Source organism: Dermochelys coriacea, chromosome 8, assembly GCF_009764565.3.
Source record: "Dermochelys coriacea isolate rDerCor1 chromosome 8, rDerCor1.pri.v4, whole genome shotgun sequence".
Lineage (NCBI taxonomy): Eukaryota > Metazoa > Chordata > Testudines > Dermochelyidae > Dermochelys > Dermochelys coriacea.
The window spans coordinates 38524639-38549026 of record NC_050075.1 but is presented as its reverse complement, the minus strand read 5'-3'; the positions used below and the strand labels follow the sequence as shown (position 1 = coordinate 38549026).

General features: G+C 44.9%; 2 protein-coding genes across 36 annotated transcripts in view; both read right to left on the bottom strand.

Moving 5' to 3' along the window:
* The window catches only part of LOC119859844 (protocadherin gamma-C5-like), a 372734-nt gene that overhangs the window by 7123 nt on the left and 341223 nt on the right, over positions 1-24388 (bottom strand). For all 35 annotated transcript variants that reach the window (XM_043490724.1, XM_038412595.2, XM_038412598.2 and 32 more), the window contains 2 exons: positions 22484-22542; positions 5171-5259 (listed from right to left, as the gene is read on the bottom strand). In XM_043490724.1, the coding sequence (XP_043346659.1) occupies positions 5171-5259; positions 22484-22542 (148 nt within the window). The remainder of the gene's footprint in view (positions 1-5170; positions 5260-22483; positions 22543-24388) is intronic.
* Positions 5197-24388, bottom strand: part of LOC119859868 (protocadherin gamma-A10-like) — a 159159-nt gene continuing 139967 nt past the window's right edge. The window contains 2 exon segments of the mRNA XM_043490686.1: positions 5197-5259; positions 22484-22542. The gene's annotated coding sequence lies outside the window, so the exon portion shown is untranslated.

Here is a 24388-nt window from a genome sequence, read left to right as displayed (position 1 = left end):
TGTTTTTATTTAACATGAAATTACAGGTGAAGAGCAAGACAACAGATATGTTTAATTCAGCACTAAGCTGCTTTTCTGCAAGCAATGTTTCAACTCCTATTGGCTAGTAACTAATCTTAAAGTTTGTATTCAGTCATTTATCAATTCTAATTCAAGCTTGCTGCAGGTCTGAATAACTTTGTACAGAGTCATACATAATAGGCTGTCTATATTGCTTCAACAATGAGGAGCCTTGTGGCACCTTCGAGACTAACAAATTTATTTGGGCCCAAATAAATTTGTTAGTCTTTAAGGTGCCACAAGGATTCCTCCTTTTTTTTGCTGATACAGACTAACACAGCTACCACTCTGAAACCTATATAGCTTCAGATTCCCTGACGCTCCTGTAAGGTAACCTCCCTTTATACTGCCACTTATGGTAAATTGTCTGGAGGCTCTTATGGTCAGAGTAAGATGAGGAAAATAAACTAAACTATCCAGGATCTTAGATTAGACAAAAATAACCAACTCATGGCTCTGTTTCTTTTACAAACTGAGCTCATCTCTGGCTAAGATAACAAGCTTTAGGGGGCTTATCACTTGAGCACTTGAGACTGCGGCTGCTGTTGTGGCTTTCAGTAAACCAAATATAGAGACCTTTATTTAACAATGTATAGTGCATCATAGAAAGCCATGCCTTGGCTTGCAGACAAGTGGTGTCTGAAAATCCAGGCAGGACTATCCTGTGCTTTATTTCACTCACTTTTTCTACCACCACAATCAAACCAGCTTTTTCTTCCTCTACACATTGCATTGTATCAATTTAGATTTTATCCAAAACATTTTAAAGGGAGGTTTCAGAGTAGCAGCCGTGTTAGTCTGTATTCACAAAAAGAACAAGAGTACTTGTGGCACCTTAGAGACTAACAAATTTATTTGAGCATAAGCTTTTGTGAGCTACAGCTCACTTCATCGGATGCTGTAGCTCACGAAAGCTTATGCTCAAATAAATTTGTTAATGTCTAAGGTGCCACAAGTACTCCTTTAAATTTTAAAGGGAGAGTTCCTAGAATTAGATGCCATCATGTGTCTAGCATTTAGTCCCTGATTTTAAAATGATCTTCGGTATTCCTCAGTCAGCAAAAGCGTAAATCGCTTCAGACTCTCAGAAGCCCTGACTTTTCTAACTGCTGAAGAGCTTTAGGCCCTTCAGAGTGGGTGTGTAAATGGAAGCATTTCAACTGGCTAGCAAAGCTCAGGTGTCACAGCACCAGAGGTCAGGGACTGATGGTTGGATTAGTCTTCCCCTCCCTGCCCTCACCCCTACCTAAACCTCCATATGCTGGAGAGAGAAAATACAAAAAGAAGGGATGAAATCTCTGAGGTGCTGTTATCATAGACACTGATGCCGTGGGTGCTCTGGGGCTGTAGGAAAAAAATAGTGGGTGCTCAGCATCCACCGGTAGCCCTATGATCAGCTCCTCCCCCTCCCTCCCAGCCCTCCCATCCACCAGGATCAGCTGTTCAGCAGTGTGCAGAAGGCGCTGCGGGGGAGAAGGAGGAGTGGGAGCAGGAAGAGGCAGGGGGTGTGGGTGGGCGAGGAATTGGGAGGAGGTGGGGCAGGGGTGGAGCAGATGCAGAAAGCGGTTGGGGAGGGACAGGGCAGGAAGAAGCGGGACAGGGATTTGGGGGAAAGGGTGGAGTGGGGTGGGGTCTGGGGTGAACAGGGGTCAAGCACCCTCTGGGAACTGGGGAAGTCAGCGCCTCTGGCTCTTATTGTCAGAAAAGAGACTATAAAAATGAAACCTTCTTCCTCAGCAGTGAGTTAGATCTGTTGCCTTTACTAATGGAAGGTGGGTGTTTATACCCTGCCCTCAGGGCAGCCCTGCAGAACACACACAGCTAGGGAGAGTAAGCTGGTGTCTAGTCTGCTTCCCTGTCATCAATAGAATCGGAGGCAAGATGAAAATCATCCTGTGGTGCTCCCGTTATGAGTTAATGATTCACAGAACGAACATGGTCAAAAGGCTACTGGACATTGATTTGTTGATCTCCAGTATGATTAGCAAAGTGGCCAAATGAAAGGAGAAGATGCAATAGCATTGTTACTGAATGTAACTGGTTGTTAACTGAGTTCCAATTGATGAAACTTTGGACAGGATTGGTGCCTGTCCCAGGGAGAAACCCATGCAAAGGGAGCAGAGGGGAAAGAGAACTCCAGGAGGCTGACCTTGCAGGTTCCTGAGCAGCTTCCCTTCAAGAAAAGAGAGGCGTTTGGGAGCTGTAGAGTTTGCAGAGATTGAGGTCTCCCAACCTGAAGTCCTGAGGATTCATGGGGAAGGGAACCCAGAGCCATAAAGACAGGAGCCATGCTCCAGGGATACCTTCACCTTTGCACAGCTGGTCTGCACTGGAATGACTTCACCCCTGGAAGAAGCCCTATTGCTATTAGCTGGGTTTCCCTGCAGCTGCTCACTGGCAGCCTTGAACAGGATCCAGACAATCAATGCCGCTGGTAACTGTATTAACTCCTGAACAGATTGGATCTGCAGGGCATGGTGCTGGAGAGCACAGCCAGTCTCCTGTTCTGTCTCCTCACACTCAGTGGAGGGGCATCTGTGATATCCCAGGCTGAAACAGGGGAAATGGTGCAGCAGTGGTATCACTATCCCCCTTCGGGCTTGAATGTAAGTGGCTCTTGCATGGGCGTGTGGCAAATGGGAGGAGTAAGAAGCCTTTCCCCCATCCAGCCCATCACTTAAGCATATGAAGAGTGATGCTGAAGTCAATGACACTATTAATGTGTTTAAGGATCAGCACATGGTTGTGCACTGTGCCAAAGTGGATCAATACGGTGGCGGTGTAAGAGCCCTCACAAGAGCAGTCCTGGTCTCTCTACACTCTGGTGAGAACAGAGACCCCTGGCTTCTGTTCCCCTTCCTCCCACAGCAAGATACAGAAAACATGGTGGGGAGGATTGGGGAGGAGACAGTCACAGCCCTCTGACCATCTTCCATTCTGCAGAGTGGAGATGACTCATCAGGGAGAGCAATTTGTTACAGTTTAATGGATGGAACAGATTTCACACATCCCCAGGAGCATAGAAAAACCCTGTAGAGGGGCATCACATCAGGGCAGGGCAACACCAATCTGGGCAGTGGCAAAAAATGCCATGAACTAGCTTATCATGTGGGTAGGGGGGAGTTTTTCCAGATTAAGGGTCCCTTCCTCACACATAAGTGTAAACTGATGAACAATTTAGAAAGAACCCATTCAGCTTTTAGATCCCAGGGATTGCAGGGCAGGCAAGCAGAAAAATAATCATGTTATTTTAAAGTGATGACATGTTAGCTGGAGACATGGAGAAATGATAAACATATGGCCCCCATGGCTATTTTTACAGAGTCCATTTACAGAATAGAACCACATTTTCACATTGTTTCTATTCTTAAAATATCTATCTATCTATCTATCTATCTATCTATCTATCTATCTATCTATCTATCTATCTATCTATAAAAGAAAACACTCTAATGTCCAAGACCTTCATCTCCTTAAATGGCTGTGGCAGCTGTTTGCTTGGGCTGCTCAGAGTCTGCAGAGAGGCTTTCAGGGTTACAAAGTTCAGGCTAAAGCAACTCTCCAAAGAAGAAATACCAATTTGAAATCCTCACTCCAGACTTTTTTTCTGCCAAGAGCAGAGAGAAAACATCCTAAGCATTTTTGTCAGTATTTTATGGTTATGCTGTTTTTTCTATCTTTAAAATTTAGAGGGAATAAACTTAAAGGTATTTATAAGCAAAGACTCTATGTAAAACAGCTAGCCTCTTTATCTTGAATTCTGTATTCTATTGACTTGTCTATTATGATTCATTAACAAAAGTGCACCAGGATCACAGAGCTACAAACTCTCTTCTGTATTTCCTGTCACTCTCACATGACAATAGATGGTAAAAGTTAAAAAAAACAAAGCTACCCACAAACCACAATCATAATAATTGCAAAGAAAGTATTTTAAAGTTGGTGAGGCAGATATTCAGTTATGCCTCAGCCCTCTCTTTTGCTATCAGCACTAAAAATGTGTCTGCATTTTGCTACCAAAAATGAGTTTAGCAGCTAAAATAATTCTTGGCTGTGTGGGTACAACCTGGTCATTAAAGATCTACCAACTAATATATGTGATCACAGTTTTTCATGGATGCAAAATTGCCCCTGTAAAAAAGGAGTTCTCTTGTTTAAAAATCTGGCCCTTTGTTCCAAAACCAAAAAATGTCTCTTTTCTGCTACTAACATGTTATTCCTTCCCTCGTATGTGAGAATGGGACAGAGGGGGACAATTATTCCACATCTATCTACTGCACCTTCCTCTGAATCATCTGGTGCTGGTCACTGCTGGAGGCAGGATACTGGAGTAGATGCACCTTGGGATCCAGTACAGCAAATCCTATGTTTCCAATACTGTGTTTCCATGTCCTATCCACAGCCAAGTCTCCCAACTTGCTCCTTTACTCAAATTCACACCAAAATGGTATCCCCTCACATGTACTGGTGTATCAAATCAGACATTGCGTATTTGTTTTATTTTGGGATCAGACTTTCTATACAACTACACATACACATTTTAAAAAAGTGAGAGAGACACTCCAAACACAGGTTCTTCTATTCCATATCACCATATTATGAGCCAGATACCACTCTCTCAATAATGCAGGTACTGGAGATTCTCAGCCTTTACCCTCCTGCCTTACTACACAACAGAATGACTATCTCACATCAACCACAAGCCCTGCTCCATGTTGTTAATTCGCCAGTCATATCCTACTCATATCCTAACCTATTCATATAATGGGTGCTGAAACTAAGGATGTGTGTGTGTGGCGGGGGGGAGGGAGGGGTGCTGCTGCTGCTGCTTGAAGTGGTTTCCATCATATGCAGGATTTACAGTTTGATCCAATGGCTCTCAGCACTCCCACTATACAGATTGTTCCAGCGCCCCTGTTCATGTCTCTTTTGCATAGTAATACAAGTGCCAATGGTATTCTGATGGTATTTGCTTAAGAAGTACTTTAGGAAGCCACATCATCCCTGCCAGTTGCTCTGAACCACTGATAATATTAAAATCCTATCTAATTACATGCACTTTAAATGTTACATCATTACAAATGATGCAATTATCTTAAAGGAAACTGACCATTTGCTGATGCCAGGATCATGGCTTGAAGCATTTCCGTATCAAACTGGTTGTTTGGCCAAGCTCCACCTTCTTCTCCATTCTGAGAGCTAAGGAAAAGAAAATAAACAAAGAGTTACCAAAGGCTCAGCAGAGAGGGTGGGATTCTGTCAGATATTGCCTATAGAAATACCATGCTCTGTAAACAAAGTTAATGCTATTGATTATTATAAGGTCACACCTGCTCTCAACAATGTCCACAGTGCCTCTCCCCTGCTCATCTCCCCAGCACACAGCTGGCTTCTGTCCCCAGCACACAGCTGGCTCTAGCCCTCAGTGCCCAGCATCTGTCCCCCACTTCACTGCACAACTGGCTTTAGCCTTTAGTATTACAATGCAATATGGTATTTTTATATTAATATAACACAAATCCAAAAATTATGAAATATATAGCTTTGAAAATCTAAAATTACTGTGTTTTCATTGCTGAAAAACACTGGCTCTACTGATAAGGAGAAGAGATCTGACACCGCTCAGGGGAGTGCTCTTACCTCTGGACTACAAGATGGAGTCTCATTCTTTCTCTGGTCCAATTAACATTTAATTACCGTGGAGCAACTTCAGCGGGAGAAACTAAGGAGACCCAAACCAGAATATCCCATAGTTCCAGCACTCACCTGAGAGGTAACAGGTGTCTGGTCAAATCTCTTACTTATCATGCAGAGGGAGGACTTGAAGCAGTGGTCTTCGTCCCCCAGGAGAGTATCCTAACTACTGGGCTAAAGGTGGAGTGACCAGATGCCACGATATTTGGGGCTTTGTCTTATATAGGCTCCTATTACCCCCATCCTCATCCCAATTTTTCAAACTTGCCATCTCATCACCCTAGCTAAAGATCAGAAGGGAGGTCCAGCTCTCTCTCCTCTTGATGTTTTATATGGATTTAGGCAGCCTCTCAGCACCCCTATCAGATCAGGCCCTGCATATGGGTTAGGTGGAGGAGGGCCTGTGACATTATCTGATACAAATATGACCATATAGATCATTATTGCAACCACTGTTATATATTTGCAGCAAATATTGTACAAAGGTTGTCAAGTGAGGTGTCTATGGAAAGGTTATGATTTGCTGCTTATGTTTATGCTATCTGTATGCATTTATCATTTTTGTATTTGAAGTTGTAAGTATTGGCCCTATACTTGGATTTCAAATGTTTGCTCCTAGGGTAACGCCCACAAGTTAATGCCCAGCACATCTTGGAGGGACTGTTCAAATTAAGTGGCTCGTCAAGAACATTTAACTAACAATGGACCATGGAAGACGCCCATCTACACTTAATGAAATGTCCTGATCTGATTAGGCAAAATGCATGGACATGGGACTTGCCCATGTGACTCCAAACTCCATCTTGTTGCTGTAATTTTTCACAGTAAGACCAGTGGGATACCCTCCACATGGCAAAAGCTATAAAAGGCCCTGGAAACACCTCCATTTGGTCTTCAATCCTGCTTCGTACTTCTGGAGGAACCTTGCTACAAACAAGCTCTGAAAAAAGGACTGAATGACCCATCCAAGCTGTGGATGTACTCCAGAGACTTGACTTAAGCCAGAAGTTTATTCCATCACTGCTACAAGCCTGAACCAAGAACTTTGCCACTACTGTATGTTATTCATTCCTTTAACCATTTTTAACTCTCATCTTTCTTTCTTTCTTTCTTTCTTTCTTTCTTTCTTTCTTTCTTTCTTTCTTTCTTTCTTTCTTTCTTTCTTTCTTTCTTTCTTTCTTTCTATAAACCTTTAGATTTTAGATATTAAAGGATTGGCACCAGCTTGATTTTTGGGTAAGATCTATGTTATATGTTGACCTGGTGTGTGGCTGGTCCTTTGGGATCAGGAGAACCTATTATTTGATGAGACTGGTTGTAAAGAACCACTCATCTCTGAATCCATTGTTTTTGGTGGCAATATAAGAACTGGAATGCCTGAGGAAATTGCCTTTATGTTTTCTTGTTAGCCAGTGTGGTTAAACAGGAGTTTACTTTTGTGGCGGTTTGGTCTATCTTATAAAAGAATAACTACCAGTTTTGGGTTGTGTTTGCCCTATTTCTCAGCAGTTCATCCTGAATTTGGCATCCTCAGTTGTGACCTACTAAGGCACGGTTACAGGGCCTACCCCCAGATTCATGGATTGCACTGGGGTTTAGGTGGGAAATAGGCGCCTGGATGTCCAGAGTGAGAAAGCACTGTGCATGCGCCGAGGCAGAAATATAGGTGCATAGGTACCACAAAAACTTAGGCACCGAGTGAGTTTGGGTGCTTACAGGTTAGACAGCAGCCGCACAGGTGCTTTGTGGATCTCAGTGGCACCCAAAAATGGGACTTAGGTGTCTAAAGTCTGGGAGTTCGGTGCCTAAGCACGTTTGTGAATCTGGGCCTAGGTGCCTAACTCACATGGCACCCCCAGGCACCTATCTGCATCTTTAAATGCCTAAATGCCTTTAAAAATTTGGTCCTATGGGCCCAATTCTGCAAACATGTGTGCATGTAATTGAGGAAAATCACTTATATGCATCAGTGTTTGCAAGATTGGGCCCTGCATTCCCATCTGAAGGTTATGTAAGGTGTATGTAACACTGTGTAACCCCATTCATGACAAGGTTTCAGAGGACACTCAAAGCCTATGGGGGTGTTTCCCAAATGGCGCGTCCTCATCTACCAGCGGGTCGCGGGAAGGTTGTAGATGGGTTGCCATGTCCAGGGTTAGGCCCTGATATAGTAATGCATATACTTCTCCTAACCTGGTGGGGAGAGGAGGCCTAGGGATTGAGGGAGGGGCTGCTGGGCAAAACCTGAGTGGTGTTGAGACCACATGTGCCTGGTTGCAATGCCCAGAATGGGAAGCCAGGCCCAGCCTCATGGAACAGGCTACTGTGGGGTGAGTGCAGATCTAGCTCACTCTCTGCCCCCTGCTGCCCTGGGTTCTCCCCTCAACACCAGACCAGGATTAAGATTACACTGCCAGGGCTGAAGAGCATACATGTAAAGGTGAGGTCCCCCCAAAAAAAGGGGGGGAATGCAGTTGTGGGGAGTGTGGGGGGTCACCTTAGTAAAAAATTTGGGAACCACTTGCCTATGGATTAGCAAGGGTTTGGATTAAGGGTGTGGAGGGGGAAGTCATCTGACCAGTGCTTAAAAATCACAAACCCAGAGCAGAGGGGAGATATACCACCCACTAGCTCTGCAGAACCTGAGAGGCAGGGGAGAAAATAGCCTGCTACCACTATCTTCTTACAGCAATAGGGTGAGAAAGTGAGAGGGGGCTAAAGGAGGATAGCCAGCATTTAAAGTCTGGCTTCCCAACTGCAGGGCTCAATGGAAGCTGATAGATGACTTGTTAGTACTACAGACCTGTCAGTCAGCTTTGCAAATCTCAGGGGTTGCAACAGAACTTCAATTAACCTGGAGTTTTGGTTAAATGAGGCTGCAATCTATATTCTTAGATACAGTACAACATGCTTCTCAATGTTTGCCAGATGGCCAGCAGCTGTGTTTAACACTGTTTGCTCATTGATTTGCAATCATATTGTCCCCCAAAGGGGTCCAATGAAACAATCCTAGAACCCCAAGATCCTCTTCATATTAAATTATTAGTTATTATTATTTATTGATGGTAGCAGCTATAGGCCCTAACCAACATCAAGGTCTCCTTATGTAGTTTGTGTACAAACACATAGCAACAAACAGCCTTGCCTCAGAGACATCAGAGTCTGAATAAACAGCACAGACAAAGGAAGGATTATTATCCCCATTTTACAGATGGGACACTGAGGTACTGAGAGACCACAGGCCTGTGGGATTTAGGTGCCCACCTTCTTATCTGCATCTTTAGACACCTAAATTCCTTTGAAAATCTGGCCCTCAGCCACTTGCCCAAGGTCACACACAAAGCCTCTGACACAGCCAGGAGTTGGACCATAATCTGCTGAGTTCAAAGCCAATGCCTTAGCCACGACATCATCTTCCCCTTCCACACAGGCGGCGGGTATAATAGGTGCCACCACGGACCCGCCGCAGGATGTCTAGGCCGTGGTGGCCCCACCTGTGCACCGCCTCTTCCCTGAGGCCTCCACTGCCTGGTGAGTCCCTCTCCTCCATTTCACCCCCCTCTCTGGAAGTCCCCGCCACATGCCGCATCCATCCTCTCATCCACTCCATTCCCTCATGAGGCCCCCACCACCTGCCACTCGCTGCATCCCTCCTCTCCTGCACACACCCACTCCCCCAAGGCCTCCCCCATCCCTCTCCCTGGCTGCTGCATCCCTCCTCACCCCCCTCTCCCCAGAAGCTGGCAGGGGCTCAGCTCCAGCCAGCAGTCTGGTGCTCATGGTTCAGGCCGACCAGCAGTTTGGGGTGGCTTGGGCCAGTGGCTTCGGGCAGCTTGGGCCAGTGCTCAGGCTGGCTGGTGGCCTTGGGTGGCTTGGGCTGGTGATAGGGCAGGCCATCAATTTGGGCTGGCTATCAGCTCGGGCTGGTCATCAGCCCAGGGCAGTGCTCTGGCTGGCTGGGGTCCAGGGATCAGGGCTGTTTGGCCAGAGCTCCTCCAGCCATGGCTGGGGGGGGGACTCGGGGCTCTGGCAGGCAGGGGGAGATGGAAGGGGTGGGGTATGGGTGGAGCCTCTGGTGGAAGGGGCAGGGCTAAGTGTAGCCTCCCTGAATGGGGGTTTCACCCGCAGTCCATGTCCTTCCATTTTCGATATTACTCCACTAATATCCATAGCGGGATTGGCCATTGCAAACTATCTTCTGAACAGTATGCAAATTATTGTGTAATTTGCAGAGGAAGCCCTAGTAGGAGGTATCCAGAGATATTGCTTTTGCAATATTTGCTGTCTAGTGAAATCTGGGATATCCCAAAAGCCCATTATCCACATCAACCTATTGACTACATGATGATGTGGTCTGTGTAAAGCAAACCACAAGTGAGTTATGAAGGCCACCCTGAATTGTTTGTTACTATGATTTAATTGTATTACAGTAGCACAGAGAGGCCCCAGACAGCATTAGGGCCCCATTTTGCTGGACACTGTACAGATACTTGGTAGGAGGCAATCCGTGCTGCAGAGACTTTACAATCTATGTAAAGACAAAGGGCGAAAGCAGAGCTGGGAAGATAATCCATGTCTCCTGACTCCTAGTTCCTTGCCCTATTCTACGTTGCCTCTTTAAATAAGTGCTGATAAACGTTTATACCAAGTGCTCTGTGTACATCACCTATTTGACAGAAGAGCTATTTTAGAAATGCTTTAAAGAGTTTCAAAAACTGTGATTGAACTATATTTTGCATTTCTCCATGTGGAAGTCCGGTGCCGTCGTTACTAAGAGTCCAGCCATTCATGGTGATATAAGATACATTGATGATATTTTCATCCTCCTGCCAAATGACTTAAACTCCCTCATAGACTTCCACCACAACTTCAACCATCACTACTTGTCCATTAAACTCTCTCTGGAACACTCCCACACCAGCACCAACTTCCTAGACACCACGATCAGCTTCAAAAATGATACCCTACAGACAGCTATATGCAAGAAACCACAGATCACCACACCTACCTTCATAGATCCAATAACCACCCCAAACACACCAAGAAATCTGTTATCTACAGCCAGGCACAGAATATGCTCTGGGGAGAAAATCTAGGATATGCACCTTAACACATTCAAAACCACCTTCACCAAACAGGGACACTCCACCAGAGAAGTAGATTGCACCATGGAATGGGCCACTCAAATATTCCAAGAGAACCTGCTTCAATATGGAAATAAACCCTGCTCTGACCACACACCTACCACCCCATATTGGATCCCATGCGGGTCATCATCGAACAACTATAACCCATAGTCAGTCCATTCTGAAAGAAATCTTTCCTGATCCCCCTCTTCAAACAACTCCTCAACCTCTCCAAGATCATCATCACAAGAAAGCTTTCCACAGACCAGGACACACAAATTCAAAACAGCACCAGACCGTGACAGAACAAGAGATGCAAACATATCTCCACTGCTATAACGATCAACACGCCCGCCCCAATACCACAAAACACCTTTCTAGTTCCATGGATCCTACACATGCCTATCACAACATGTGGTGTACCTTGTCCAGTGCACTAAATCATAGACAACTCATGTCTCCACATACTGAGGGGGCACAATCTAAAGAGGAGGACACATGGTGGCCCATGTGTCTTCTCTGCCCAGTGACCCCTCTGCCCTGTGCACAGCCCAGGGCCATGGCACTCTCCCCACCCCACCGAAGTTACAAGTGAGCGGTAAGAGGCTCTGTCCTTCTCTCCCTGTGCCTTTCCCCTGGGATAAACCACTTCTCCCTGAGAGAGCCTGGCTGGGAGGCAGCAGTGGCCGGCTCCCTGCCTGGGCTTGGCTGCTGGGGACAGGGGCTGAGTGAGCTGGAGCCCCCTTCTCGCCCACCCCGTATGCTCAGCCCTTGTCCCTGGAGGGACACACAGAGAGAGAAGAACAGAACCCCTCTCCCCCCCACTCCCAGGAGGCCAATCTGACCCCACATGCCCTCCATGTGTCACCTCTGCACTGAATGCCCCAGTAGCCACTATACAGGGGGGTGAAAGCAGACCATCACTACATTCTTGAATTAGCTCAGACAGGAAAATGATAAAAGAAAAAAACCCCACATCACCTGCAGGTGAACACTTTTCACAAAGCGATCACTCCATATCTGAGCTGTCAGTCCTCATCCTCAAAGGGCACCTGCACAACACTTTCAACAGATGAGCCTGGGAGCTTTAACTCATAACTTTGCTAGATGCTAAAAATCATGGACTGAGTAGAGACCCTGGATTTCTGGCTTATTACAATAATCTGCAACCCACTAACAACCCCCTTCCCCAGCTGCTTTCCCTCCTTCTCCCCTTCCTTTCCTCCCTATGACTGGAGGGGTGATAATGGGCCACCTTGAATAGTCCCTTAAAATATGTATTAACTACTTATGCTAAACAATCTGTTTCACTTTGTATAGTTTCCCCGCAGCTGAAGAAGAGCTCTGTGTAAGCTTGAAAGCTTGTCTCTCTCACCAACAGAAGTTGGTCCAATAAAAGATATTACCTCCCCGAGTTTGTCTCTCTAATATCACATAGGAACTCTATGGAAGAGGCAGGGATAGATTTCAATTCTCCAGGCTTCACTCAATTGCCTTAACCATCCTTTCTCTTCCTGCAATCTCTTAAACAGCTGCTGCAACAAATGAGGCAGGATCCTACAGACAACTGTCTCCTTCACTATACAATATTGAGTCATTCCCAGAGCACTCAATTCCAGGTTCTGGAGAGGGAGATCTCCAGTGGTCACAGGCCCTTCTGCCCCTTCCCCCATGTCCAACATCTGATCCCTTCTGCCCTGTCCCCTCAGTTTGTTCTTGTACTTGTCCTGATGCTTCCCCACCACCAACTCCTTGGCTCAGTCATCCTCCCCTTTCACTGATTTCTCATCCTTTTTCTTGTTTCCTTGCCCAGCCAGTCCAACTCTCTACCTTGGGGCTACCTCCAGTCCCAGTGCCCCCTTGGGCTCCTCACCCCAGTCTTAGCCCAAGGGTTCTTGTCCAGCCAGTCTGAGCTTCACCCAGTCTAGCTCCTCATCTGATCTGCCTCACCCACCACTTGCTCTGAGTTGCCCCACCCAACTGGTTCCTCAGATCCCAGTCTCCCTCCTTCCAGCTCCTTGGCAAGCTCAGTCTCCCACCTTCCCCACTGGTTCTGCAGTCCCCCGTCTCCCCTCCCAGGTCCCAGTTTTTCTCTCTCCCTCTAGCTGACAGCTCTAAGTCTCAGTTCTCCTCTACCCACTCCCCCAAGCACCTTGTCCCATCCTACTCCCAACCCCACCTTAGGACCAGCTCTTGTCCCTCTGCATTTGAGTCAGGTGGTTTCCTCCTCCATACTGCCTGGGCACAACAGGAGGGGCTTTTAATGCTCACAGAAAACAGTCTAGTTGTTCTCTGTTCCTATGCCTGGCCCCACAATGGCCCCTGGAATCTGGGAAGAATAGTTGTAGGGAAAGTCCTGCTCAGCCCCTGTATCCCTTAGCTGGAGCATGATGGAATCTCCAGAGAATGTAGCTGCCAAACTCTAACAAGTCTCTACTGAACTGTGTGAACTGCCATTTCCAGGGGTTTAGAACTTTGCCAAATTTGAGGAACATCAGGGACACCTCCCTACCAAATCTCCAGTCCCTGTTTCAGAGCATGGGGCCACTAGAGCTTCTAAAAATATTCCTGTTTGTTAACTTGGGGAAAACAATGCATTTTCCACTAATCTTGTTCTCAGAAATGGCTGGACCATTTTTGCTGTAACTTCACATAGAAATTCAGCCTGAGGCAGACACCAATCATGAAAGAGTTCAACCTGAATAGTTTAAATTGGGCAAAATTATGAGCAACTAGAAACAGGGTCTTATAAGGAGAAGTGTCAGGACTCCTTAGCTAGAGACAGCAATACCTGGATAGCCAATAATGTATATTGGTGATGATTAATAAAATGCACATGGTTTCAGAATTCATCATGTCCCTTTGACCACTCTTGCCACTAAGCCATATAAACTGGACTCCTTCTGACATTCCAAACCCTGGAGCAACTTCCAATGGGTGCCATTTAAAATAAATAACCTGCCAGTTTCCTTCTTTCTCCCCTAAATCAGAAATCTGCCCTTTCCCCCAGTCCCCATATGCACACACCCCACCTGTAAACAAACTACACTGGCCTGAGACTCAGAATGGGCAATATTCAGTACTAGACAAATCACAAATTTAAGATTATGACTCATAGATGTTCAGGTCAGAAGGGACTATCATGGTCATCTAATCTGACTTCCTGCACATTGCGGGCCACAAAACCTCATCCACTCCTTGCAGAGATAATAATTAGAACTCTATAATCCTGGCAATGGGAGATTCTCAGCTTTCCAATGGGACACACAGCATTTGCTTCTAGTGCTGAAAGGTGCTGAGATACTGCACTTTAATGTCAGCAGAGAGGGCAGTCCCTTAGCATCCATCGGTTATCGGCCAAAAATGGTAGGATGGGAAGGGTGTAAAGTTTTTATCAGCATGAAGTTGGGATGGTCATTGTGATGCTGGCAGGCCAGATGCCTGTTTTTGCCTAGGCTGCAGACATTAACTAAGAACTGACAACACTGTAGCTGGAGACCAGACCAGGTCACCTGTATGTTAGTTTGCTCAAAATAGGTATGAGTCTTACAAGAATGTATTTAATATTTAGACTCTACAAAGTGCTTGTGTGTTGCTGCCTACATTAATCTGACTTATAATATCTATATACCATGTTATAAGGTAATATTTAAATGTTTCCTCTGTAACTATAAAAGTGTTTTACTCTGAAATTGTAAACCTCCACAGATGGGAGAGAAACATTACCAACTGTGAAATACTAGTTTGCCAGGGTAGGTGTTATCTCATGCCCAACACTTTGAACCTGCACTGCAGTGTGTCCCGGTCACGGCCCCTTTCTGTCATGCATCATGAAATCTGTCTGTAGGTATCATAATTCCTATGGCTGGAGCACAACTGGGACTGGACAGCCTCCTCTGCCCAAATGCTGATGAGATCCAGCAGCTTGGCATTGCTCCAAGCGGGGGATCGCCTGGTGCATGGAGCAGGCATGGCCACCTGGAAAGATGCGCTGAGACCACTGCACACATCACCGAGCAAACAGGAAGGGGACTTTCAAAATTCCAAAGGAATATATGGGGTGGGGATGATGGTGGGTCACCTGAGGGTAGGGCAGTAGAGTTCAAACCAATGACCAGAGAGGCAAGAACAGGCATTGTGGGACACCTCCCGGAGGCCAATCCCAGCACTGTAATCAACCATGGTGTCTACACTGGCCCCGCAGTGCTGTAGCCCCGGCGCAGAAAGCCGTATGCCTCTCGGGGTGGGTTTTTTACAGTGCTGCAACTGAGCAGTTTCTGCGCACTAAGTGGCTTGGCGGTGTGTAGACCGTAGGAGTTACACCACAGAAAGCTGCTTTACTGCGCAGAAACTTGCCAGTGTAGACATGGCCTAAACTGAAGCCAGAGATCCCCAGGGGCTGCCTCCTGGGTCTGCTCTGAAAGTCATTTTGAATAGACAGCTCACTAAAACTCTGTCAGTCTTAGGATTTAAATGATAACTCATTTGTGTGTCTATGTTTGCTTGCTTTAACCTGTAAATAACTCTTATTTCTTTTTCCTAGTTAATAAACATTTAGATCATTTATTACGGGATTGGCTACAGGCATTGTCTTTGGTGTAAAATCTATGGTACCAGTTGGTCTGGGGGTAAGTGACTGGTCTCTTGGGACTGGAAGCAACCTGAATGTGGTGTGATTTCTGGCGTAAGTAACCATTTATCTGTAAGTCCAGTTTGTCTGAGCAGCAAGATAGACTGGAGAGTCTAAGGGGATTGTCTGTGACTCCATGGTGAGACTGTTATAACAGGGGTGGGCAAACTTTTTGGCCTGAGGGCCACATCGGGTTTCCGAAATTGTATGGAGGGCCGGTTAGGGGAGGCTGTGCCTCCCCAAACAACCAGGCGTGGCCCGGCCCCCACCCCTTATCTGACCACCCCACTTCCCACCCCCTGCTGGTCCCCCAGGACTCCTGCCACATCCAACCCCCCCGTTCCCTGTCCCCTGATGGCCCCCCCAGGATCCCTGCCCCATCCACCCCTCTCTGTTCCCTGACCCCCCCCGGGCTCCCCGGCTCCTGACTGCCCCCCACCGCCCCATCCAACCCCTCCTCTCATTCCTGACTGCCCCTCTGGGAGCTCTGCCCCATCCTCCCACCCATTCTCCTTAACTGCCCCCGGAACCCCAGCCCCTGACTGCCCCCCACTGCCCCATCCAACCCCCCCTCCTTCCTGACTGCCCCCCTGGGACCCCTGCCCCCATTGAACCCCCCCTGTTCCCCGCCCTCTGACCACCCTGACCCCTATCCACACCCCAGCCCTCTGACCACCACCCTGAACTCCCCTGCCCTCTATGCAACCCCCCCCCCCCGCTCCCTGCCCCCTTATTGCGCTGCCTGGAGCACCAGTGGCTCGCAACGCTACAGCCGCACTGCCCAGAGCACCAGGACAGGCAGCTGCGCCACCCAGCTGGAGCCAGCCACACTGCCATGCAGCACAGAGCACCAGGTCAGGCCGCAGTCTGCAGCTGCGCTGCCTGGCAAGAGCTTGCAGCCCGCTGCCCAGAGCATTGCGCCGGCGGCGCAGTGAGCTGAGGCTGTGGGGGAGGGAGAACAGCAGGGGAGGGGCCAGGGGCTAGCCTCCTGGGCCAGGAGCTCAGGGGCCGGGCAGGAGAGGCCTGCCGTCCAGATGTGGCTGTAGATTGCTCACCTCTGTGTTATAGTCATCCAGGAGTTCACAGTTGTTACTGGCTTGATGAAGTCTAATGATAGAATACACCATCAGTTTGGGGCGTCTGCCCTGTTTTTGACAGTCTTCCCTGAAGTAGGCACTCATGGTTGTGAACCACTCCAGACAACATGACACATGTCATGGGGCTTTAATTTTATTTAACAACAAAAAAAGAACAGAAAATGCCCTCTCTGTTGAGCATGTTGTCCAGTATGCCAGTGCTGACCTGCTTTAGGTGGCAGTGTGCAAAGACTGTGCCCTCTTCTAACATCCGCATTCCTGCTCCCAGCATAAGACCTGCTTCAGTGGCAGCACTCTGCGTGCACAGTCCTGATCTCATCACAAAGGCTTTATGCATTGAATCACATGTGCAATGTACAGTAAGGGGCCTGCTTCCATTATAACACAAGCTCAGAGCACTCCAGTGTTCCTCACACTGGGGGTAATGCCATGGTAGCGTTCTGTACATGCAGTACTGTGGAAGCAGCTCCTATACTGGTATAGTGTTAGGAGTTAGGTACTATCCTTTCAAATAGTTTGTGAGCCTTCTAGTATCCCTAACTATATTCTGTGTGTTTCAGAGCTACCATAACCCTGCCAGAGCAGCAGTATCTGAAACTAGGCCTCGCATGTTATCTGTAGTCAATAAACACAGTTATCTGGACTCACTGTGCCCATGTTATTCCTTCATAACATCTTTGTTGTGTAACAAGCAAACTACACAATAGCTGGGATGAGGGTAGAAGACAATGGAGGGGTGGCCATTGTCCAGAAAATGGCCACATGGATACTTTGCTAGGAAACGGAAGAGACAATATTAAAAAAAAACAAAACAAAAACTATTATGTCCCTGTCTCAGTCTCTCAGATACATGATAAAACTGTAACATTCGCTCTAGGCTAAGCAGCCCCTTTAGGTTTAACCAGGTCCAAAACCTCATTGTGACTGTCCTAGGAAAAGTCCAGTACATTTATTATTAGTTATTATTATTACTGTGCCCATGAGCATCCTTACACTGGATACTAGCGCCATAATCTGCATTATGCCCCACTAGATTGTAATGATGGTGGGAGAGCACAGGCATGTACTTCACTCTGATTACAGTTGCTTCCAAACATTAAACAACATTTAATAGATTTTCAATATTTAATTACATGTGCAAAGGATGCGTGTATTTGTGTGTCTAATGTGCATACACAAGTAGCAGAAATGGCCATGGCAAAGGACAAAAGAGACTGTAAGTCACTTTTACATTCTCATGTTCTTTGGGCTGGCCTGATTCCTGACATGAATAAGAGCAATCTGAAAGCTGCTTTATGTTATGCGTAGTGTAAGAGCCATCTGGGATCAGTTAGGCTAGCTACTTAGGTGTTTTGCATAACTAGAGTGGTGCAAAGCAGACCGCATTAGTGAATTGGACCCAAAGATTATGAAAGCCCTATAATTCATAATTCACTTAAGAAGCCTAGATGGGTGGAAATTCACATTAGACATTCTGCTAAGAACTTTAATTCTGAGGCAGATGATATCACTGAATGTCTCATATAAGTTTACAAAGACTGTTTTAAAAAGTCTTAAAATATTTTCACTTCAAATGAACAATTGGGGTCGAGATCTGGATCTAAATCTTCCCCAGTTGTCAAGGGTTACAATCAGGTGTGATGGTTCAGCTCCAACTATAAGAGAAGGGCTGAAGGTGAGAAGTTTGTATCTTAGAACATAGCGTAAGAGTGGCCATACTGGGTCAGACAAAAGGCCCATCTAGCCCAATATCCTGTCTTCTCAAAGTGTCCAATGCCAGGTGCCCCAGAGAGAATGAACAGAACATCAAGTGTTCCATCCCCGTCACTCATTCCCAGCTTCTGGCAAACAGAAGCTAGGGACACCATCCCTGCCCAGCCATTGATGAACCTATCCTCCATGAACTTATCTAGTTCATTTTTGAATCCTGTTATAGACTTGGCCTTCAGAACATCCTCTGGCAAAGAATTCCACAGACTGACTGTGGATTGTATGAAAAAATCCTTTTGTTTGTTTTAAATCTGCTGTCTATTAATTTCATTTGGTGACCCCTAGTTCTTGTGTTATGAGAAGAAGTAAATAACACTTCCTTATTTACTTTCTCCACACCAGTCATGATTTTATAAACCTCTATCATATCCCCCCTTAGTCGTCTCTTTTCCATGCTGAAAAGTCCCAGTCTTTTTAATCTTTCCTCATACGGAAGCCTTTCCTTACCCCTAATTATTTTAGTTACCCTTTTCTGAACCTTTTCCAATTCCAATATTTTTTTTTTGAGTGGGGGCAACCACATCTGCACACAGTATTCAAGATGTGGGAGTACCATGGATTTATATAGAGGCAATATGATATTTTCTGTCTTATTATCGATCTCTTAATGATTCCCAATATTCTGTTCGCTTTTTTGACTGCAGATGCACATTGAGTGGATCTTGATCTATATGTGTCACCCTCTCTGACCTTTGCCCTCTAGTTCAGAGACACTGGGAGCTGGAAGTAGAGCTCCAGGTCCTCTGTACTTTCACCAGAAACCATCACCAATAAATGTAAAATATTTTAATGATCAAATTATTTACACATTACCCAAACTCTGCTGTTTTGTTTCTGATATTGCTGCATGATTAAGATATATCTTTAAAGCACGTCTTCTACAATGTAATGGTCAAAATTCTGTTCTCTGTATACTTTAACTGACATATGCCACATGGTTTATTCATTATCTTTATTACATTGATAATCTACACTTCATTGTAACAGGCAAGCAGGGGTAGGGCAATCTCAGGGTGCAGGGACTCCTGAACAGTTGCCATTGACTATGAAGCTCAGTCTGGAACTCTGTCCTCTCTGTCCCAAAAGTACAACCACCTATCTTTCCTCAGAAAGAATTCCCTTGGTGTGCAGTTGCCCTCAGTGGAACAGGGGTAAATATAGCCTGAAGCTGTTATTGGTGTGTGTAATGTGAATTTTCACACATTTTGATTTTTGCAAAGAGAATGGATGAAAGGCAAAGCTGTTGGTATCTATAGCTACGTTACCTTAACGGAATATTTGCAGACTTTTTAACACTTATGGTTTAATTAGTTGCAGTGTTCTTGCTATAGAGTTTTTATTCTGGTTACATTAGCCAGCAATCAACAAACTTTTCTTCTGTTTTGGAAAATGTGTGTGTGTGTATATGAGAGAGAGAGAGAGAAAGAGAGAGAGTGCACGTGCACGGTTTTGCAAATCCCACCCACATACATATCATATTCACATAGCTGATGGCGTGGAGTGGTATCAAGTTTTTATTGGCATGAATGCAGAGTTTCCTTTTTACTGAGGAGTGATGAATTCACAAGTGAGTTATGCAGGTCACATAAGTGCCAGGAACACCCTTGTGCCACACCATACCTTCATGTACTCTGTAAATGCCACATATTTTACAGAAAATGATACAGCTAATAATGTTTCTGAGAGTATTAAAAAGGTATTTTTGGGACTTTAAAAAAAAAATTCTTCCATATGCAAAGCCAGGCTCCCTTAATACCAGGAATCCAACTATACAGAGTTCAGAGGGAGAGAATAAAACATAACTAATAATAGAAAATGCCTCTAAAATAACCCCAATGGCTTTTCTATAGATTCAGTCAATCTCAGTCAGTTCCAGGACTAAAAGCAAGTGTGGTCCCATTGCAAAGTTCTATTTCTTTCTCCCCACCATGTGGCCCAGGGTTCAAGGAGGCAATTGTAACATTGCTAGGTCAATGACTGAACAGGAGCAGTAATCTATACAACACTCATTAGGCTTACTCCTAGTCTGCGAGTAGGGGCCCAATTTGGCAAACACTTAAACATGTGCTTAAACCCTAATGCTTTGCTGAACTCAGGCCCAGAAGAACAAGCAGAAGCAAATCAAAGCTCCCTCTAAAGAATAGTTCCTGTAGGCCATGCCAGGAGCTGACCCGTTGGGCAAGTGTTTGAATGTGCAGGGGATAATATTGGTATCTCTACACTAGGGCTTTGGAGCTGTGCTCCGGCTCCACTCCAGCTCCAGGCAAAAACCTGCAGCTCCACTTTTCCAGAGCTGCTCCATGCTCCAGCTCTGGGCTCCACTCCAAAGCCCTGCTCTACACCTTGGTGACTTTTGCAGAATCAGCAAGTAGGGTCACAAGTACAGGGTGACTAGAGTCTCTTCCATTTTCCAAGGGCAGAGTGTTGCATCCACTGTGTCATTGGCTCTACTGGCCCAGAAGCAAAGCAATCACCTGAAATCTCACTGTCACTTTCCTACATAGCATCTTGTGTTACTCCTAGATTGTCGGTCTGATTATAAATTTTATTTTGAATATTTAAACATTATAATCTCCAATCCAAGATATTTGGGATGGGGAAGTGGGAGCTTGATTTGATTTTTTTTTAATATAAATTGTGTTTGCAGTTAATTGGTGTTTTATATTAATTTACATGTGCCTAGAGATTATGATGGATGCATTTTTAATAAATCCAAAAATAAATCATATTAAATTAACCAAGCTAGTTTCCTGATTAATTCTGACTAACTAGATTAATCTCATAAATTTCGAGCCAAATTACTTAGTGACAGGGCTGACTCTATAGCATGTTTCCATGAATGATCCCACCTGGCTCTGTTCCCAGAATGCAGCCCTCACTGCACACTCCTATTCGCCTATGACTTGCCTCTTCCATATTTCAGATCATGTGAGAATTTAAAATCATTATTATTTGCATTGTGGTAGCACCTAGGAGCCCATTGTGCCAAGCAATGTACAAACACAGAAAGCTAGTCCCCACCTCAAAAAGCCTACAGTTTAAATGTAAGATGGATACAGCTGCTTAGCCTATAATGTCTTTGTGTGCCTGTGTATGAAATCCACAGGGATATGTAAGGAGGGCTGGAGGTAGCTCAGAGAGTACTTCATTGGGAGGTGGGAGGGGGCAACCAGGTGTTGGATGTGTGCTGAGAGTGGAGGACCAAAAGGACCATATATTCCATGTATCTTTGATAGCGCTCTACTCAGCCTCTGTTTCCCAACAGGGAATCCACAGAAGTCCCTCAGTTTCCCTGATCCTGCCTAGTACATGTCCTATTTGCTAGCACCGGGGAGACTCATATGTCAAATTTTGAAAATAATACTATTACCTACTACTACTACTAACAACAACAAATAGCATGCTAGGGAGAGTTGAAAACTCAGGGGATTGCTACCATGATATGGAGACTTTCACCTATAAGTCAGAAGTTTAATTCCAGCCCAGATTGACAGTAATCAAAATTTGACACCAATGTAAAATGTATTGGAGGTTTCAGTGATTCCAAATTTGCACTGAAATAATTAAAACCACCAAGTGAAAGTCTCTGTGTAAACACTTTTATTTTAGAATAAATGTGTCTGATTTTGATTTAACTTGAGCCATTTTTTACTGATTTCAGCAAAAGCAAACTACAGTACTCTTATTCCAAAATAGGAGTGTCCACATGTGCAGGCTTGCACTGAGAAACAAAAGGTACGAATTCAAACCCATTGAGTTAGTTAAGTGCAAGTTTGTGTGCAGACAAGGCCTCATTCCAGTTCCCAGTGGCCAGTTGTAGGGAGGTAGACAGATGATGCTGCAAAGAACATCAGCACCCTTTTGCGGTGTTTCAGCAGAGAAGCCAAGGACTAAATTGCCCACAAGATTAAATTACCCTCTCTAGCCAGGAGTGTTCCCCTCCAGGTCAAGCCTGAGCTGCAGAGGCAGGGTCGGGGTGCAGGGGAGTGGACATGAGTCTGGGGGTGTAGGAAGCTTGCCCTGCTTCCTAGGCTGAAATCATGAATCAACAAGAAAAATAAGAAAAGCCAGCATGTGTGCAGAGGAACAGAAAGTGAATCACTCACCTACTGGTTCCAGGTCTCTGGGCCTGAGAGAAACGCCAGTCCGGGTTAGGCTGAGCTTGCTGCAAGGGAAACAGAAAAGTATTTTAATGCCTCTATTCTTGCCTTTGGAAATCAAAGCAAACTGATTCAGGATTATTGCAGCCTGGAAATACATCCATGCTTAGGAGAAGCTAAAAATGTGGATAAAAGAGAATAATTTTAAAATTCAGTGGAGTAACCAGAAATATATCTCTCCATTGAGGTAAAACAAACAAACAAAGACACAAAACAAGAAGATTCCCCTCCCTCTTGAATATTTCTGAATCAAGACAATTGTTAAAAAGCATGACAAAACAATTCAGTGAATAATCTTCCAGAATAAGCTCAGGAAACCAAGCTGTGAAAGAAATGAAGCATGTTATGGACTGATAAGGGCATCAGTTTAATTGGAAGAACTCTATAGTACCAGAAATAATGAGCTGAGGGAGAAGCAGAGTTAATTGATACTGAGAAAGATGTGTTTTAATGCAGCTGGAATGATACCAGAACTTCCTAATTTGTCCTTTCTCCCTTTCTAAAAATGCTTGCACAGTGTCTTGATTTCACATTCTATATTTTAATTAATCTTTTCCTGGATACTGTGACCTTGGTGCATGACAGTATTTTTCTGTCTATGTAGAAAAGAATTCACTTCCCACAACAAAATGTATTATTTGTTTAGGAGACCCAACGGACTATAGACATAACAGACCGCTATGGAACTTGATTAGTGGGCACTGTATCACTTTCCACCCACATTGATTCATTATCAGACAATTCATTATCCGATGAAGTGAGCTGTAGCTCATGAAAGCTTATGCTCAAATAAATTTGTTAGTCTCTAAGGTGCCACAAGTACTCCTTTTCTTTAGACAAGGGGCAGTTTGTAAATAAAGAAATACATGAAACAGCTCTATGTATTAAGTCTTTGTAAGGAGAGCTAAAAGGGAGAACTGTTTTCTGTCTGAAACACAAGTACTTTCAAAAATCATAGACTTCTAGCTATCTTCTTAATTAACTCTGCAGTAATAGTGTGCTGCCTTTAGCGCTGTACAGATGTCTCCTGGGTTATCTTGGGAATGAGCAGTTTAGGCTTTATAAAGCAGAACAGATTTATTCTGCTTGTATATACAGTTACTAAGGAAAATGGAAAATAGATACAGCTGACCTAGTTTTTATTTAGCAGAAGTTGTGATATAACTAATTTACCTACAACTTTAATGATTATGGTAAAGAAAAGCCTCAGAATAACTACTGACTTCCCCACAAATTGTCCAATTGCCATCCAAGCTGTATGTATGCAAATTAAAAAGTATCTATCTTTGACATCTATTTTTAAAAATATTTACACACACTCAACAATACATATATACACACACATTTTGTAAATGAGGTCTTCTCTCTTTATTTTCTGAAATGTTACCGTAATTGTCACTTTCAATTTTAGGTTTCAGAGTAGCAGCCGTGTTAGTCTGTATTCGCAAAAAGAAAAGGAGTACTGGTGGCACCTTAGAGACTAACAAATTTGTTAGTCTCTAAGGTGCCACCAGTACTCCTTTTCTTTTTTCAATTTTAGGACATACAGTTACTGACAAAAATACTTTTAGAGCTGGAACCCAAAATGATCAAACCTGGATGCCTAAATTTAGGCATTTATATCCATGTCTAGGCATCTACATAAAAATAGCCTTATTTTCAACTGTCCTGAACACCCTCCCATCTCACTGAGTTCAGTGGGAGCTGCAGGTGCCCAACACCTCTAAAACTGGGGCTATGTATTTATGTTTCCAAGTTTGAAAATGTTGGCCACAGTTGCCATCCTGGTGCAATCAGCGTGTAGTACAATACATCACCAAGTGAAAAGTTTCTGCCACACACCTACAAAAT